Source organism: Sinocyclocheilus anshuiensis, unplaced genomic scaffold (genome assembly GCF_001515605.1).
Source record: "Sinocyclocheilus anshuiensis isolate Anshui unplaced genomic scaffold, SAMN03320099.WGS_v1.1 scaffold369, whole genome shotgun sequence".
In the NCBI taxonomy this organism is placed as follows: Eukaryota; Metazoa; Chordata; class Actinopteri; order Cypriniformes; family Cyprinidae; genus Sinocyclocheilus; species Sinocyclocheilus anshuiensis.
In genome coordinates this window covers 2,176,968-2,190,189 of record NW_015540935.1, presented here as the reverse complement: position 1 = coordinate 2,190,189, position 13,222 = coordinate 2,176,968, and the positions used below count along the sequence as shown (strand labels likewise).

At 36.2% G+C, this 13,222-nt stretch overlaps 1 protein-coding gene across 1 annotated transcript in view; it reads right to left on the bottom strand.

The window, feature by feature from the left end:
* The window catches only part of LOC107689562 (receptor-type tyrosine-protein phosphatase U-like), a 286,005-nt gene that overhangs the window by 41,203 nt on the left and 231,580 nt on the right, over positions 1 to 13,222 (bottom strand). The window contains exons 13-15 of the mRNA XM_016487583.1: positions 9,504 to 9,533; positions 8,786 to 8,946; positions 4,064 to 4,251 (exon numbers count right to left, since the gene is read on the bottom strand). Coding sequence (XP_016343069.1) covers positions 4,064 to 4,251; positions 8,786 to 8,946; positions 9,504 to 9,533 — 379 coding nt within the window. The remainder of the gene's footprint in view (positions 1 to 4,063; positions 4,252 to 8,785; positions 8,947 to 9,503; positions 9,534 to 13,222) is intronic.

Below are 13,222 nucleotides of genomic sequence, written 5' to 3'. Positions count from 1 at the left end.
ATCGATTTTTCTTTTATGCCAAAAATCATTAGAATATTAAGTAAAGATCATGTTCCATGAAGATATTTTGTAAATTTCCTACTGTAAATACATTAAAACTTAATTTTTGATTAGTAATACGCATTGCTAAGAATTTCATTTGGACAACTTTAAAGGTGATATTCTCAGTATTTAGATTTTTTTGCACCCTCAGATTCCAGATTTTCAAATAGTTGTATCTCGGCCAAATATTGTCCGATCATAACAAACCATACATCAATGGAAAGCTTATTTATTCAGATGTATAAATCTCAATTTCAGAAAATTGACCTTTATGACTGGTTTTGCGGTCCAGGGTCACACACACACACATACTGTATATATATATATATATATATATACATTCACCAAATGCACAAAAAGCAAGTTTATATATTTAACATCACTACATTTTATTCCAATTTCCTTCATTTTAAATAATTGAATAATGCTTGTTCCATAGTTAGCCATATTTTAACCGTGTCCAACCAGTCAATTTAACTACACCCCCACAAAAAAAAAAAAAAAAAACACGGATTCATGCTTTTTCTAAGCAATTTGAATGTTTCTAAGAATCTTTAAATATTTTCCTCATTTTGAAAATATGATTATTTAAATAAATAAAAAATAGATGTAAATAACAATAAACCATGTAATTTATGTATGACTGGAAAATATGTATAACATTTTATTAGCTGTTAAAACTGTGTAATCCAAATGGATGGACTTTTGGATGGACTTCTGTGGCTGGAGATGCTGGTCATGGCTTACTGTCTTTTAACGGTTCAGTTTACTTAAATGCTTGAACACATCCTGTTCTTTGACCTCAAGGCCACTAAAAGAATTTGTAGAAGGTGGCAGAGGGTTGTTTCTGAGGGAAACAATAGTTCTTTTAAAGTGCCATTGTGGTGAATGGAAATGCTAGCTTTCTCTTAGTATTACAAATCACCTTGGTCCAAAATCCCATTTCACACTGGGTTTCTGTATTCTGAATGTCTGTATGGCCAGCATTTGGGCCACAGCTGAACGGGATATTAAATGAGTTCTGATTGGCTGTGATTGCCACTTCACTCGGCATTTGCTTTCAGTGAGGACAGAAAAAGCACTTGATGCTGGATACTTTGTGTGGTTAGGACATAGTTTTTGTATTTTTCTGATTTCTGTAGTTCAACCTCCCTTTCAATTACCATCTCTTCTCTCTTCCTCTCTCTCTCTCCTCTGTCCATCAGTCCTCTTGTCACTGAAGATCACCCCAGGCTTAGCTGCTACACAGCGAGACATTCTCATCAAAGACTACCATTCTTTCATTCTTCCTCAACCAAATCACATAATCAATATTTCTGTCTCCACCTCAAAACATGTCTCTTGCAGACAGTGATTCCTTGAACTCCAAAGTTACCCAGAAACAATTAAAAATAAATAAATCCTGAGCAAGATTGTTCTGATTTGAAACATCATTTTGAGGCTGATGGATTTTCCAAACTCAGGTGTGCTAAAAAGGTCGTCTAGGGTACAGTTCGTGTGAACTCCGGTGGGATCCATGTTAACTGTAAAAGTGAACTGCCTATTAATGACATGTAGTTCTGAGCTTTGTCAGTTATTTTTAATTTTAATTCCACTGTTTAGAAGTTTGAGAAGCAGTTTTGGGAGCAGCATTGCAGACACTGAAACAATAAAATAAATGTGAGGACATGTTTTGCCATTGATGAATAATCTATAAATGGAAAAGCACATAATTTATGTGCTTTTGTATGTTAATCACATCAAAATAAATGTACTTCTTTGACAAAATACTATTAAACATAATAATGTAAAAAGTACTTTGAAGTAAAACTTTTAATTATTACATTATTACAAATTGCACTTTTTAAAAGTCTACTTAAGTGTGTTAAGAAACACTATCATAAAAGTGTGCTCACTTTAAGTACACTTAAGATGCCTTTTATTACAATAATAATTTGCAAGTACTTTTTAATTTAATTAATTTGCAAGTACTTTTTTTTTCTTTTTAAATATATTTAAATATACTAAGTACACTTAAGTGCACTTATTTTTAACAAGGAACTGCTGGTGCACACACACACTCTGCAAAGTTCAGGAATTACATATATTTTAAAATGTGGAAATGTTTCTACATGTGTATGGAATACACGAGTCACTCCTGAACTCATGATAGTCGACATGGTGATAACAATAGCAAAGCTCTGGATTCTTGTGGCTGTAAACAATAAAATAACATGGATCAAAACATGGATGCTGAAATGAGCTGTCAGTGTCCAAAAGATACTTGTGTCAACTAGTCGCGGTGTCTTACAGGTGTGCATACTAGAACAGCATGGGTATTTTGTTGCAGACTAGTCACAGACTTAAAACATCTAAGAGTGACAAGCTACGGTCTTGTAAAATGTGTGAACATGGCCTATATTTGACCACGTTACTATCAGCCTGTACCATGTCAACAACGTGTTCAGCAGAAACAATGAAGAGGTTTTTAGCAGAAACACGAGACGGCTAGAGCAACCATACAGAAATTGAGGTCCTAGAGTTTCACAGCCACAGTCCTTTTCCAGTGTCAGATTGAAGAGAAAAAGTCTGAAGCATGGATTCTGGAGGAGGGGTTCATGTGCCCTGCGGGCTCAGATTAATGACTCAAAAAGAATATATCTATTATATTGAGAAATTGTGGTGAGTGCAAAGAAGAACTGGAGGTATTATTAATACATAAGTGGAATATTTTGAATGAGAAATGTCTTTTGTGAAGGGCTGATATGAAAGAACTTTCATAGAAAAAGGTTTGGCAGCACTTCACTCACATATGATTAGTCACGATCTGGAACAAACACCCACACATATATAAATACATACATACATGTACGTATACATACATACATACATACATATACAGTATATATATATATATATTAGTGCTGTCAAATGATTAATCGCATCCAAAATAAATGTTTTTGTTTACATAATATATGTGTGTATACTGTGCATAGGTATTATGTATATATAAATACACACACATGCATGTATATATTTAAGAAAAATATGTTATGTTTTTATATTAAATATATGTTTATATAATATAAAATATAATAATAAAAATATATAAATGTATATACATGTAAATATTTTCTAAATATATACTGTATGTGTGTGTATTTATATATACATAATAAATATACACAGTACACACATATATTATGTAAACAGAAACTTTTATTTCGGATGTGATTAATCGCGATTAATCGTTTGACAGCACTAATATATATATACTGAATTCAATATATGCAAACTGAGTATACTTAAAATATACTTTATTGCTGTGATCAAAACTGAATTTTCAGCATCATTAATCCAGTCTTCAGAAATAATTCTAATATGCTAATTTGCTGCTTAAAAACAATTCTGATTGTTATTCATGTTGAAAACCGTTTTTGAGGTTTAATATTTTTGTGGAAAACCATTACTTTTAGAGGATTTACTGTAGCATCTTTTTTTTTATAACATTATAAATGTTTTTAATTTCACTTTTGATCAATTTCATGCATAATTGAATGCAATAAATAAAAATAAATAAATAAATACATCTTACAGACCCCAAACGTGAATGTTAGTGTGTGTCATGCATGTGAATAATATACAGTGGTCAAATTACAAAAGTGACATTATATATAAAAGAAAAACTGCGTAAGAGAGGTTTGTTAGATTTCAAACAATAGTCATACAATAGTGTCTAAAATGAAAACAGCAGAAGTTTGATCAGATGACACTTGATTGGATTTTTCACCAATTCATTTTAAGTGTAATTTAAGGTTATTAAAGTGTCTAAATACCTTTGGGAGCCAATGTAGGTTCTTTAGATATCGTTTAAGCTAATAAAGCTGTGCTGTTTGCTAATAACACTTTTGCTTCAAGTTTCAGAAACTCATTCTCCTTCAGTTTCACATTACTCCATGCCCTTGTCTTTTAAATCTAACCCAGCAGGCATATACTTGTAGAATTGCTTGTCAAACCCCCTGTAAACTCAGCGGGCTCTCACCTCATACTCCTGCTTGAAGCTGTAGCCCTCTCCTGTCTTCATCTGGTTGATGTGTTGGAGCAGGTCTGCCACTCTCACGGCCGGGTGGAGCTGGCCTGTGTGGTACGGAGAACTTTTCCTCCTGCAGTGTCTTCTGGGAGAACCACCCAGCAGGCTGCTGGACTCATTCACCGTGCTGCGCTGCTCGTCTGAGGAGCGAGAGGAAGAGAGAGAAAGATAAACACAAACTGACCCAGGTGCAAAGGGAAGAAGCTACAGTGCGCTCAAAGGTAACGTGTAAATTGCAGCGGGAGTCGCTTCATTGGAGGTGGTTGTGCGAGTGTGAATTGAAGTAAAACTGCAGGGCTGGAGATGTTAGAATGGTGTTCTAAGAAGCAGACGAGATATGCTGGTCCAGTTTGATGAAGATAGCCTGCATAGATTCATATTTGAACCATCTGTCTTCCATGTAGTGGTGTTGGCAGATTTTTTAACTGGGGCACGAGCTCCAGAGAAGTACTGCTGTGTTCCAGTAAAATATTACTGATAAATCCTTGTCTGGTTATGGAGATAACCATATACCAATCAGATAATAATTTTTACCTCATAATATTGCACTTTATTTGATAGTCTACTTTACAAAGTCTGCTAACTATAAGTACCTTTCCAACTGGATTTGCAACTACAAATGTCCCAGTGACAGCTTTTGTACCTTTTTTCTGATAGTGTATAAGTAACTTTGCAAGTACGTCAACTTATTTTACTAACCCTAACCATAACCTGACAGTCTACTAATATTCTAATGGGAGTTAGTTCACATGTTATTACAAAGTTACTCATAATTAGTAGAATGCCTACAATGGACTATTGAAATAAAGTGTAACCATCTTCAGAAATCAATTTCTATTAGCGGTTTAAAATCAGAACTATAACATGCAATGCATGATTTGCAAATTAATCACTTCTGAACTAATCAGTCAAAGTGTTTGCAAAAAGGTTTGAAATAGAGGTCTGCAATCCCATGGGATCTGTGGGACCCGACCCAGCAGAGTCAAGCTTTTAATTGCTGAGAGTGGGTAATTGCTAATAGTGATGTATGTGCAGAAAGTGGGAGAAAAATTAATCAGGGGCTCCTGCAAAATATAAATATTTCAAGATTAAATAAAAATGACTTAATTATATTTTATGTTATTCATGTTATTTGTCTGTTGAACAACAAACGTGAAAGTCACGGATGGGAGTGGGACAAAATATGACACATATTTGTGCATGAGCGAGACAGGATCTTGCTGGAGAAGGACTAAAAAAATGCATCCTGCATAGACCTCTAGTCTAAAGTTGTTTGAGATTCAGTCTGATTACTTTGGGCAGTTCATTTCCATAGGGAAACTGAGTCTTAACGATAACTTGTAAACCATTAAAGATGAATCTACTGTGAGCTCAGAGGTTGTTAAGAGCCATCTTTTGCTTTTGTTGGAGCCATCTGTTCGCATTATTCCAACTTGTTTTAAAAATAATTGTGTTTAACAGCTAAATTTGGGGTAAAAAAAAAATCACACAGCAAAATTACATAATTGAAAAAAAAAAACAGAATAGAATAGAATAGTTCAAACCAATGCTACACAGCCAAGTACATGATATAAGCACAGATATCTGGAGACAGGCAGAGGCAGACAGCGCTCTCATTTACTGGCACTCAACAACACTCTTCTGTTCCAGGGGACGATAAGGAAACTGACTCAAGACTCAGAGAGCAGTGGGAGCATCTTTAATATGTGGAGAGCAAATGCAAACAAAGACTAATGGAGATAAACAGCATTAATGGTGTATTGTGACTGTAAACATCCCAACAACACTGTTTACTTGTTCACCTGTTTTCTAATACATGCATTATATATTGGAGAGAGAGAGAGAGTATGTGTGTGTGTGTGTGTGTGTGTGTGTGTGTGTGTGTGTGTGCAATGCTTAGCCACTAGAGATGTAACGATTAACTCAATTCATGATGTGATACGATTCACGATACTGATTTCACAATATGATTTTCTCACTATTTTTTTAACAAAATGAGAACTGAAAAGGCGTCTTTTTATTATTTTTCAGACAAAATTCTGCACATTTCTTTGTGAAATTGAAATATGTCACATAACAAAACTAAACTGAAATGTTAAAACAAATCCAGAATCAAATAAATAAATAATACAAATAAAATAAATATATTCATATAAACAGACTAAGGCTTTGCCTGCCTTGTGCCCTTTCCATTCAAAATTAGAGGCAACCACAGGATTTTAATCACGATCCAAACAAAGTTGCTGCATAAATGCAGCATGAACAGTTTTTTTGTTTTTTTTTATTATTATTAGATTGTATAATTTCAAAATTTAAAGCAAAAACAGAATATTCTGACTTTAGCTTTGTGAAACTATACTACATAAAACAAATCTGCAGGAAACCGAAACAGCAGAAGCTCTGAATGAGACGCAGATTCACTCTCTTGCTGTGTCCCAATTTGCATACTATCCGTCCTAAACAGTATTCGAAAATAGAATTAGTATGTCCCAAATCATAGTATGTTTAAAAAAGTATGCCAAAGATTCCCGGATGGTCTACTACTTCCGATTAGAATTTGAAGTGCAGATCGATGCACACTCTAACAGCTAATATTGCCCACAACACATTGCGCAGTGGACGAGGATTCAATTATTCGAAGAACTACAAACATGCATTAAAAGTGTTAAAAAGTGTTAAAAACTACAAACATGGCGGATATACGTGACCAACGGACAGGTAGATAAACGGATTTGAGTGATAAATAATTAATGTCTAACCTGATGAAAAAATATAAATTTAATGTTATCCATGTTATATTTCATCTGCAGCAACACTGTGAACTTTTATAATGATATGTTTGGTCATTAACTTTTAAATGCATCATTATGCAAACACATGAGCAGAGTTCTCGGCATTATAGACTAGCAGATCAACGTACCTCTTAATATCTCTCTAATATGGTAGAAAATCAAATTAAAGGGGTCATATGATGCAATTTAAATTTTTCCTTTCTCTTTGGAGTGTTACAAGCTCTTGGTGCATAAAGAAGATCTGTAAAGTTGCAAAGACTAAAGTCTCAAATCCAAAGAGATATTCTTTATAAAAGTCAAGTGAGTGACAGAATGCGCGTAACTAAGCAACAGAGCGTCCGTTAAAGAAGCAACTATGACAAAGTAGTATGTCCCAAAGCTTGCCTACTATTCTTCTACATATTCAAAAGTATGTACTTTTTCTTCACAAAAAGAGTACATACTTTTAGGGCATAGTATAAGTAGGCGAATTGGGACGCAGCATATGACAGCAGTAGCCGCTTATGGAGCAGCAGCAATACAGTGTTTCCTTGGTTACCGCTGTAAACAAAGCAGCTGCGCTTATAAACACTGCTGTAATATGCATTATTCAGAGACAAGATGAAAATAAAATACCAATTAAACTTTTCTGAAGATAGTCAGTTGCCATCAGAGACACAATCATATAACCCCCACCCTCAATTGTGTCACGATTCATTTAACATCTCAACCGACTTGAATCACCACATATTTTTATTTATTTTCGACAGGCTCGGGCTGCATCGTTACATCCCTATTAGCCACCGTACAATAGCCCTTTTCGCACCACATAGTTCTGGGAACTAAGTTACATGTACTAGCCGGTCGGGTAGTTCCCCGCGAACTTTAGGTTCCTCCGGGCCGTTCATCCGGGTACTTCCGCCAATAGTTCCAGGAACTATGAAAAGGTTCCTCTGGTGCGAAAGGGGCTAATATGTCTAGAATTGGAAATTAATGTTTCAATTATGGGCTGTAATGATAGCAGGTTTTCATTACACAATTATCATAATTAAAATAATTACATCGTAATAGTATTGTTATTGCAATCTAGAGAAAATAGTAATAATAATAATAATAATAAAGTCAAATTTTCAAATTCATCTTTTATGTTGTTAATTTTGTGTTTTCTCTTTTTTTGGTAAATGAATCACACTCAAAATGAGTGTCAAAACCAGTTTAAGGATGCAGAGAGAGAGAGAGTTGGTAACCATAACTATTCAAAACTATAAAAAAAATAAAAATAACTTACTGGCACTTCCTACAGACTGGGGTGTCTGACATTCAAAAAAAACACTGTTGAGCAAGCTTTTTTTTTCAAGTATGGCTAAAGTGTCTCTTTTTCATCAACTTTTCAACTTTATTTTGTGGGACATAGACACTTCATCATCTTCTTATTTTTTCCATTGTATAGGTGCAATATCGTCACCTACTAGGCTGAAGTGTCAACTAGATGTGGTTAATGGCACTGGAATATTTACAATATGATCATTTATGTAGTAGAAATAGGCATAGATAAATCCCATAGAAGACCTAGACAGGTGGAACTGGGGGAGGTGGAGGGTGTCAGAGGAACTTTGACAGAACGCTGCACAACCAGCTTACAGTGAACATTTGGATTTTAGGATCTGGACTTGGAGGATCCATTACTGGTCTGGGTAACAGGGGGTCTGGCATTTGTGTGGATCTTGTGGATCTCTTCCAATCGTCAAATACTGAATTACTTGAATTATCAAAAACAGGCCTGATTAAAATATATAATTCATTCATTCATTCAGAATATCAGTTTACCATAACCAGGTACTAAATACTTATGTTTGTCTGAGTAAGGAGCAACTCTTTCCGCAGTGTGTGTTTGTGTACTCACTTCTAGCAGTGCTGTTATGTGAGTCCATGAAGGTGTGCGCCGTGCGATCGTCCTGTTGCAGTGTACTGTGCTCTGTCGTACTGCAGTCCAGTGACCCCAGCTTACGCGTCTTCTCCTGACGATACGTCATCACCGCTTTATTAATGTTCACCTTCTTCCTGCTGCAGAGTATGAAAGACAACAAATGAAGAGAGACTACAAGGACTGTAAATGAGACGAAAAGAGAAAATACATAAACACGGGTGGAGAGGGTTAATAAGAGAAGAGGATTCTTCAATATACACCATCACCAGTAATAGGAACTACAGCTTTAAATGTAAAGAAAATGTAGGTGGGACCTAGCCAGGTCAGTGCTATATGGTGATCGTAGCATGTTCCCATGCTTTTGCTGGGGTGGTTGCTAACTGGTCAAAATTCATGATCATCTCGATTTCTAGATGTGACAGTGGTCGCTCCTCCAGTGTAAGTCTAGGGGATTTTTTATTTTATCCATTTATTTGAAGGGGAAAAAAATGTAGAAAAGCAATTAACACACATCTCCTCAAGCCACATGCATTACTATATAACAACACTATATTAAAAAGAGTGGAGATATAGACAGGAAAGTAACAGAGAATGTAAGACAGCAATTTAGAGTTTGGCTAATCTCCAACAAATCCACACTAAACAACAGAGGCTGATGGGAAAAAGAATGGAACCTGATGAGGAAATGACTTACGGGTAGTAAGGATACGAATAGATGTCCCTTCTGAAGAGCATGAAGAGAGACAGAAAAAACATGTAGGTTAGGCTGGCTTCTAGTACATTTACATTTGGCAAATACTTTTATCCAAAGCAACTTACATCGAATTGAAGATTTTCATGAATGCATTATCTGGGAATCGATCCAATGACCTTTGCTTTTGCTAGAATCATGCTCTAGTGTTTAAACTACAAGTTATCAGGCAAGTTATTTACATGTTAATTACTCGTATGCTGAGATAAACATCTGTCCTTAGCTTCTTGTCAGTTTATGACACGTATGAAAGCAGATTGGTTCCCGACTGGTTTCACTACTTGACTTTACTACAACGCTCAAATAATTTGCTGGTAATATACTGTAGTAGGTTTATCTGAATCTGAATAAACAATTGTTTATTATTTCTGAGTCTCATATTAGTTAATGATATGAAGTAATTGTGTTGGCTCCTTTAGAACTTAGTTATTGGCTCAAACTCTTTGTTTTTATACATTACAATGTCTTAAAGACACAATAGTAACACTAGTGTAGTGATGCACAAAACACCGCTCACACAAGTCACTTTCAAAACAAGCAGTTTTTTTTATATATTTCTCTACGCAAATTTCACAGAGCATTGATTAATGTAACTGCACCTTTAATTTTGCATGCGCTTGATATTTCTCCTTGGCCAAATGATGATAAAGTGAATTTTAATTGATATCTTAAAGATAAAAAAGTCTTACGTACTATGAAAACATATTTTAATTTTCAGAACACAACATTTCTGAACTTCTAGAACTTTCTAATGTCACACAGACGACTGATGATAAATGAGTACAGTGAAGGTTTATGTCAAATATTGCCCTGTTTCTATCTGTGCGTAGCACCTGCTGCTCTGCAGACCTCTCAGAACAATCATAACTTTAGAAACGAGAGGCTTAGAGTTTATTTTGAACAAAATCCCTGATATCAGACTGATGTCAACAGTTTGAATGGCATATTGCACTACGATTAAACGATTAAACTTTACAAAGAAAGAAAGAAAGAAAGAAAGAGAAAGAAAGAAAGAAAGAAAAAGATCCTTAAAAAGTTCAATATGCTTAATGAGTTGTCTTTTGCCCTTTATTTGGCAACTAAATGTATGTGTTGTGCTTTGGGCTCATGTAAGCATTTCACATATAAAATTTATGTCAAATATTGCCCTGTTTCTATCTGTGCGTAGCACCTGCTGCTCTGCAGACCTCTCAGAACAATCATTTAGAAACGAGGGGCTTAGAGTTTATTTTGAACAAAATCCCTGATATCAGACTGATGTCAACAGTTTGAATGGCATATTGCACTACGATTAAACGATTAAACTTTACAAAGAAAGAAAGAAAGAAAGAGAAAGAAAGAAAGAAAGAAAGAAAAAGATCCTTAAAAAGTTTAATATGCTTAATGAGTTGTCTTTTGCCCTTTATTTGGCAACTAAATGTATGTGTTGTGCTTTGGACTCATGTAAGCATTTCACATATAAAAGGGGTCACTTTTATTTAGATGTATTAGTATTATAAAAAAAATGATTGTCATAGTCTATATGTGTCCTTGTCAGGATTATGGACTATTATGTGTGTGTTTTTGCCCCTGTGACCCAGTTTCTTCCTCATGTTGATTGTTAATTTGATCCCAGGTGTGTCTCATTCCTCCCTTATTATCCTGAGTTTAAAAGCCCTAATCCATTCAGTTAGTGTTTGTCGGGTCTACTTGTTGGATGTTTCCCTTGTTTCCTGTCTCTACTGTGGATTATTAAAGACTTATTCGTCTTAACTCCAGTGTCTCCTCGTTCCTCGTTTGCTCCCCGAGTGAATTGTGACAGAAGACCCGACCAAAACAGTTACCTCCGTGTTTTCCCCTCCGTTTGTTTTCCGTGTTTTTTCTCTCAGTGTTTATGTTTCAGTTGTGTGCCCCTATAGTTTATTCCTCATGTTGATTGTTAATTTGATCCCAGGTGTGTATCGTTCCTCCCTTATTATCCTGAGTTTAAAAGCCCTAGTCCATTCAGTTAGAGTTTGTCGGGTCTACTTGTTGGATGTCTCCCTTGTTTCCTGTCTCTACTGTGGATTATTAAAGACTTATTCGTGTTAACTCTAGCGTCTCCTCGTTTGCTCCCCGAGTGAATTGTGCCAGTCATCTTATATCAGATTATTAAAATTTATCAAATTAATAAATTCTATCCAAATAAAAAGACATGTTGGCTATTAACAATCAAATTGAATCACTATCAACACTCAACTTCTCATATACATGGATCTAATGTGAAAACTGTAAATTTATGGCATTCTGCTTTTAATGTTGTCATCTTTTTAATATCATTATTATTTTTTTTGTGTTTTCCCCTCCGTTTGTTTCCCGTGTTTTTTCTCTCAGTGTTTATGTTTCAGTTGTGTGCCCCTATGGATCCCCTCCTTCGCCCCGAATTCATCCTCCTCCTCCTGGAGCAGGAGGAAAATTCGCTCGAGGTTCATACCAGACTGTTTCAGGCTGTGGCCCATCTCACCACCTATCCAGACGATGCGCTCTGCGCGTTCTATGACGCCAGCCTCAACCCCGAGTGCAGAGCGCCGTCGTCCGAAGATGGCCCTCGAGCGGACTTCACCGCCTTTGTGGAGTGGACACTGGCGAGAAATGGATCTCTGTTCCTCGCCAGTTCCCAGGAGTTAATCGCCACTCCCGACCCAGAGCCCAGCCCACGATCTCCCCAATGCGCGGAGCGCATGCCCGAGCCCACCACGTTCCTTGCTCCCCGAGTGGATTGTGACAGAAGGCCCGACCGATGCAGTTACCTCCGTTTTGTTTCTCTTTTTACTCAGTGTTTATGTTTCAGTTGTGTGCCCCTATGGATCCCCTCCTTCGCCCCGAATTCATCCTCCTCCTGCTTGAGCAGGAGGAAAATTCGCTCGAGGGTCATACCAGACTGTTTCAGGCTGTGGCCCATCTCACCACCTATCCAGACGATGCGCTCTGCGCGTTCTATGACGCCAGCCTCAACCCCGAGTGCAGAGCGCCGTCGTCCGAAGATGGCCCTCGAGCGGACTTCACCGCCTTTGTGGAGTGGACACTGGCGAGAAATGGATCTCTGTTCCTCGCCAGTTCCCAGGAGTTAATCGCCACTCCCGACCCAGAGCCCAGCCCACGTAAAAAAAATCTCTATCAACAAAATCCATAGATAGATTCTGCATAAATTATGTTGTTTAAATATAACATTTTAATATAGAAATATTAAATGATTGAAAAAAATGATTAAAAAGCTACTTTTTTAAATATGAAACTACAATGCCAGTAGGTGGCAGCAAGTGACTGTTTTAATGAGTGAGTTAAATACTTAAATCAACTGATTTGTTTAAAATGCTAATTCATTTAACTTCGCAAACGACTATACTTATAGGCTAGTCTGAATCATTTACTGCTCCGTGTAACATGAGGAACCAAACACCATGTTGCTCGGAGACGCAGCGGTTCTGCTGTTCTGCTGCTATTTTCTTTTTGGCGGAGCAAAATGGAATTTTGTGTCTGAAAGTTACTCAGTAACTTCTTGTTTATTGTACATTTGCGATCGTGCAGATATTTGGAAAAACAGGACTCGTGTTTGTGTGATAGGCTAACTCCTACATAGGCATTTGTTATAAAAACAGAAACTCATCAAATGTCTATTTTTATTTTTTTAAATCATTTTGATT